At 46.1% G+C, this 5,913-nt stretch overlaps 1 protein-coding gene across 8 annotated transcripts; it reads right to left on the bottom strand.

The window, feature by feature from the left end:
• Positions 1 to 57: 57 nt before the first annotated feature.
• ift46 (intraflagellar transport 46 homolog (Chlamydomonas)) lies at positions 58 to 5,047 on the bottom strand. Of its 8 annotated transcripts, XM_031840192.1 has the most exons (7): positions 4,948 to 5,047; positions 2,918 to 3,099; positions 2,515 to 2,747; positions 2,320 to 2,413; positions 2,103 to 2,234; positions 1,572 to 1,935; positions 58 to 299 (listed from the first exon to the last, which is right to left on the bottom strand). In XM_031840192.1, the coding sequence occupies exons 2-6, from the start codon at positions 3,053 to 3,055 to the stop codon at positions 1,582 to 1,584; spliced, it is 951 nt and encodes a 316-aa protein (XP_031696052.1). In that variant the 5' UTR covers positions 3,056 to 3,099; positions 4,948 to 5,047; the 3' UTR covers positions 58 to 299; positions 1,572 to 1,581. The 8 variants fall into 8 exon arrangements, with proteins under 8 accessions (XP_031696052.1, XP_031696051.1, XP_031696049.1 ...); XM_031840191.1 differs by lacking the exon at positions 4,948 to 5,047 and having other exon boundaries at positions 2,930 to 4,941; XM_031840189.1 differs by lacking the exon at positions 4,948 to 5,047 and having other exon boundaries at positions 59 to 299; positions 2,918 to 4,941.
• Between the last annotated feature and the right edge of the window lie 866 nt (positions 5,048 to 5,913).

The following is a 5,913-nucleotide window of genomic DNA, read 5'->3' as shown; positions in this document are numbered from 1 at the left end:
TTTGTCTCGTTTAGTTTGTCCCCTCTCGTTTAGTTTGTCTCGTTTAGGTTGTCCCATCTCGTTGAGTTTGTCCCCTCTCGTTTAGTTTGTGCCCTCGCTTAGTTTGTCCCCTCTCGTTTAGTTTGTCTCGTTTCGGTTGTCCCATCTCGTTGAGTTTGTCTCGTTTAGTTTGTCCCCAGTGTCTTACCGTTGAGGACAGCCTGGGGGAAGTAGACAGAGGACCCCTGGTCTCTGCTGTAACGGTGCAAGTCCACCACATACAGCACCTCCCTGCAGACGGCAGGAGAGGACGAGGACGACTGAAAGACAAAATAAAAGATAGTGATGAGTAAAAGTGTCCCAGGTGATTTAGTGTCTCTGAGCACCAGAGTCCCTTTAGAAAACCTCTCATTTTACTGCAGCAGGGTCTGACAGTCTGTCAGTCCTGGTTCTGGTTCTCCCGTGCCCCCCTTCCCTCCAGCAGAGAGGAGAAGCTCTGCTCCTGGAGGAGGGGGAGACCCTGCTGCTGCTGCTGCCGGGAGCTGAGCTCTCCTCCTCCCTCCAGGTCTCTGCTGGATCCGGGTCTGTCCACGGTGGACCGGCCTGTGCTGGAGGATCCGGGTCTGTCCACGATGGACCGGTCTCTGCTGAAGGCCCCGCTGGAGTCTGAACTAGGCTGAGACTGGTTCATACAGAGGAGCTAACAGGGAGCTAACAGGGAGCTAACAGCTATTTGAGCCAAACTCCATTCAAACATCAGACACTTTCAGCTACCGGCTCATAAAGAAACGCTTGTGTAACTCAGTTCAACACGTTTCTAACACTTTAGGTTCTTGTGGTAAATTCGGCAAATCATTAATTCACTGAACGTAAATATTTTAGACAGAACGAGTCGATTTATGATTCAATACGGAGAACAACGGAGCCGTTTTATTTTGAAAAGCTCGCGTTTCATTGGTAAAATGAAAGCTTCTTATTCAGAAAACACAGATTGTTATTATTATTATTATTATTATTATTATTATATATGTCATCATTATGTCCAGTCCTTTGGTTGTTTTTTCCAAGAAGTAAACCGAAGTTAAATTGTTCGATATTTAAATGTTTAACCGTGCGAGAGGCGGACGGACCGGAAACAGACCATATTAATAATAATAATAACACCGACGATCAATAACACACGTGACGACGCTGTTCACACCTTGTTCGGACCGGGTCTGGACCGGGTCAGGGTTCTGTGGAAGACGCAGTCTGGAGCCGCCATGTTGGACAAACAATAACAGTGCAGTGCATTGTGGGAGAAAGACACAAAGGTCTTTTTTTTTTTAATGAATTTAATTATTTATTGTAGTTATCACAAAGTGTTAGAATACATCAGTAAAAACGAAGTGTTTTTTAAAATGTAATAATAATTCATAGAAAGCACAGAACCATTTTATAATAATGTTGTATATCTATATATATATATATATCTATATCTATATCTATATCTATATCTATAGATATAGATATAGATAGATAGATAGATATAGATATAGAAATATATGTATATAGAAATACACGTGTATATATATATATAGAAATATACACACACACACGCTTCTATTCTCTGTGTGTGAAGTGCTGGGAGTCCCTGAACTCCAGGTAGAGGCTGAACAGCAGGTGCAGACTCTGGACTCGGGTCCTGTACACCGGGACGTCCAGCAGGGCGCACACGGTGTCGGCGTACTCGGCCGCGCTGCAGCAGAGTCGAGCCGGCGGCAGCTGCAGGCGTCCCAGCTGCTCCTCCAGCTCACACGGCCACTCCTGCATCAGGCTGTCGATGTCCGGCATCGAGCGAGCGTACTGAACGCTGGCCGCAGGTTTAGAGCGGTGCAGAGCAGAGATACTCTCCACCCAGCTGTCCACCGCACGGGGGTTACACTGAGGACCGGGGACACTCGTCACCTTCTTCAGCTGGAGGACAGGGAGACAGAGACGGGGAGAGAGAGAGAGAGACAGGACTGATTATGAGACAGGAAGCTGAACGAGAGAGAGAGACTGGTACCTCTGTGGCCCTGTGCTGCTTGCTGTCCTCAGACAGACAGACAGACAGACAGACAGACAGACAGACAGACAGACACCTCTGTGGCCCCGTGCTGCTTGCTGTCCTCAGACAGCCACAGGGACATCACCGTGGGGTCAGACTGCTTCACACTGGGCTCGTCCAGGACCATCAGACCCAGACCGTCCCCTTTACCGTCCGGCCTCGGAACCTGAACGCCACACGGGTCACTGTGTTAATAAAGTTATTCTTCAACCTGGCTCCTGATTGGTCCACCAGTCACTTCCTGTTTGTACCTTGAGGAAGGCGTCGATGTCCCCCACCGCCGGGATGAAGTCTGGGATGAAGGGCTTCAGGCTGTGGTCCAGGTCTACGGTCTGAGGGCTGTAGCTGAGGGGGGGGGGGGGGGGGGCAGACAGCTGTTACTGGTGCATCATGGGTAATATATGACATAATATACTCTGTGATGATGATGATGAGTCATGTCTCACCGTGTGATGTATTGGAACAGCTCCTTGATCTCGGTGCTGACAGGCAGGTTGGCGTAGACCGAGGGGTCGTAGACCCCCTCTGGAGACTCACTGGGGTCATCGTCAGAGTCCTCTTCATCAGAGTCCTCCTCCTCTTCCTCCTGCCCCCCCGTCAGCTCGTTGGCCCTCTGGGACTCGAGGTCCTCGTCAAACTCATCACTATTGGCCGACATCAGGCTACGCTCCCTGCTCCTCTGAAGAGACAGAAATCATCTGGTGTTACGGTTATCAAGGGACCGTGTTAACCGGTGTTACGGGTTATCAAGGGACCTGTGCTGTTACCTATGGTGTGGTCTGTGCTGTTACCTATGGTGTGGTGTGACCTGTGGTGTTACCTATGGTGTGGTGTGACCTGTGCTGTGACCTGTGGTGTTACCCGACTCTGGCCTCGAGGTGTCGGGCTGTGGTCGCTCTCTACCTCCTCTGACTCGATCACCTCCAGACTCTCGTCGTATGGCTGGTTCTTCAGCAGACTGGAGTCTCTAATGTCAGCCCGCTCCATAGGACGATAACGGATCCAGTTTGGGCCGTTTACCGATAAGCCACCTAGCATCAACAAACCGGAGCACCGGAAGATTTTAACCGTCAGAGAACAAACACCCGGTTTAACGGAGAGACGCTCGTACAGAGAGGAAAAGGACTCTGGTTTAATGTCGTTAATGTTCCTCTAACAGTCCGACTTCCGTTTGTTTATCTCCGTCAGTCTGTTAGCAGCTAACGTTAGCTACTAGGAGCTGTATCCTGGCAACGGACCTCGCGATGCATCATGGGATTTATTGAAACAACTTTATTGAAATCCAGTGAAAATACAAATAACGCAATATCGCCATCATGTGTTGAACTAGTAACTTTAGATCTGAACTACTAATACTTTGTCTCACATAGAAGTACTCCATCCCTCTGAACTACTAATACTTTGTCTCACATAGAAGTACTCCATCCCTCTGAACTACTAATACTTTGTCTCACATAGAAGTACTCTGTCCCTCTATACTACTAATACTTTGTCTCACATAGAAGTACTCTGTCCCTCTATACTACTAATACTTTGTCTCACATAGAAGTACTCTGTCCCAGACATCATGAACAAAGTGAGGAAAATAAATACTTCATGATCTCCTGGTTTTTATTTGTCTCTTGAAAGTCTTTTCACAATAAAATAAGCCAAACATTCAAAATAAAAGCAGAAACACAAGTGTGACCCTTCAGACGGGGCCTCTTCAGGGCCAAGGGCCACAGGTTGAAGTCAGGATGGTTCATTAGGTCACTGGAGAGATGTGTGTGTGTGTGTGTGCGCTTGATGTCCCACACGCTGCCTGCTGCAGGAAGGAATTTAATGAATAAAAAACACAAATAACAGTTCACAACACAGAGACAGACAGGCTGTTAGCTACAGGGGGCTGTCTGTCCACAAAGAGACACACAGACAGGTAAATAAGCAGATATCTAATAAATAGTATATGTAGCCTAATTAAAAGGATGAGACCAGACACTAAGATACATTTATATTTTATGTGGGTCTTTTATTTCCCCCGACTGCACTCTTGAGTACAGCGTTAATTGGTCAAATTTTAAAAAGGTACAGAACAATTGACAGCAAAATGAAACACTTGCTTCCCACTCTCTTCAGAATTACAATACAACAGGACTGACAACTGGAAACATATTCTACAGCTACATAGAAAAACAACAGTAGTGACCTACTCCTGCTAAGCAGAAACAAAGAACCTCTGCATCAGTCTCATGCTGTCCAACTCTGAGATATGTAGATGGCATTTATTTCACAGGAACACAATTATTGTTAAAGAAAATAATGAACTCACTCCCACACCAGCTCGGACCCACACACCTGGAACTCACGGCTTCTGTCTCCCCTCTCAATGAAGCAGATACATACAACTCAACACCATGTCTCTAAACAGTTAACAAGCCCCATTACAAGGTGATTCAGCATTCATTAGTAACTTCTCCCGCTACTTACGCTGACCCGTCGTTCAGGTCTTTCCCTTCAGTTCAGTCTGGATGCTAAAAGCTAACGTTCGGTCCTCAGCAGCCTCTGATTCCCGCGCTGTATTTCTACATCTCACGTGAACACCGTGCTCTCGCGTAGCTCACGCTTCATTCTCTTAAAGTGACAGTACGCCTAAAATAAAAGCAGCATCTGTTACTGTCACTAACCCTGCATGTAAGTCATATCTATCAGGGACAGTACAAAAACCTTCCTACCCCCACTTCGCCTGGCTACATATAAACACACAAAGAACTCGACTGAATCATTGTTGTCATGTTAAAATCAACAAAACATTTGAATGTACAGCTGAGTCATAAATACTACAGCTGTGAGGTACTTGTACTTGTACTTTATGTATTATTAGAGATTAAATGGTAACATACCGTGAATCACCGGGATCTTCTGGTCGTAACGTCTCACGGACTCGGTTCAGTAGAATCATAGATAGGAGTCTCTACTTCCGCAGCTAGCTGTTACTTTTCATAGGCCCCGCCCTCTTTAATGCAAACAACCAATGAGTGGAGCGAAAAGAGCAAAGCGCGTAATTCTATTGGATGTCAGGCACGTCGATCACTTCCTGCTTCAGCTCAGTTTGTGTTCGTTCATTTGGGCTGTGCTTAAACTGCTATTGCCTTCAAGTGCTGTCGTAAATATTACCACTCTGCTGTCAGTCAACAAATAACTCTTATTTCACATATTGTTCGTTGTTGTACAAGCAATTAAAAACGCATATATTTGTTAAGGCTATGACTTTATTAATGTTATATTTAGGTAATAATCTTCAAAAAGAACATTCATAAAGTATTTATATAACAAAAATATGAACTTGAAAACATTTGATATGTGAGCTTTTCCAAAATAAACAAGTCAACAACTACAATTACAGTTAAAATGACAGTATACACGCTTTAGTTTATTTCATATTTCTACAAAAACCTTAAATTTAATCCTTTTACAATGTGCGATTACATGCTGGTACTCAGATTAACGAGCGGTCGGCGGGACCCTGAAGGCATCAAAACAAAGGTTCGTGTACCTTCGTATACCTTCGTGCTCGCTTCCTGATTGGTCCTGCTCGCTTCCTGATTGGTCTTGTTCGCTACCTGATTGGTCCTGCTCGCTTCCTGATTGGCCCGACCCGCTGCACAGAGTCACCTTGGTCCTGCTTGCTCCAGCTTTAGAGAGCAGGTGGTCCCGTCCGGCTCAGAGGCAGACAGATAGGCAGAGGGAATCTGACCGGGGACTCTTTAAACATGGCGGAGGCAAAGCCGAAGACCTCTCCGAAGGCCATCAAGTTCCTGTTCGGGGGCTTGGCCGGGTAGGTGCTGTTGCTAGCTCACATGTTAAAG

Source organism: Anarrhichthys ocellatus, unplaced genomic scaffold (genome assembly GCF_004355925.1).
Source record: "Anarrhichthys ocellatus isolate YVR2014 unplaced genomic scaffold, GSC_Weel_1.0 scaffold2431, whole genome shotgun sequence".
Classification (NCBI taxonomy): Eukaryota; Metazoa; Chordata; class Actinopteri; order Perciformes; family Anarhichadidae; genus Anarrhichthys; species Anarrhichthys ocellatus.
Note: the sequence above shows the minus strand (reverse complement) of the source record. Positions and strands in the feature narration are given on the sequence as shown.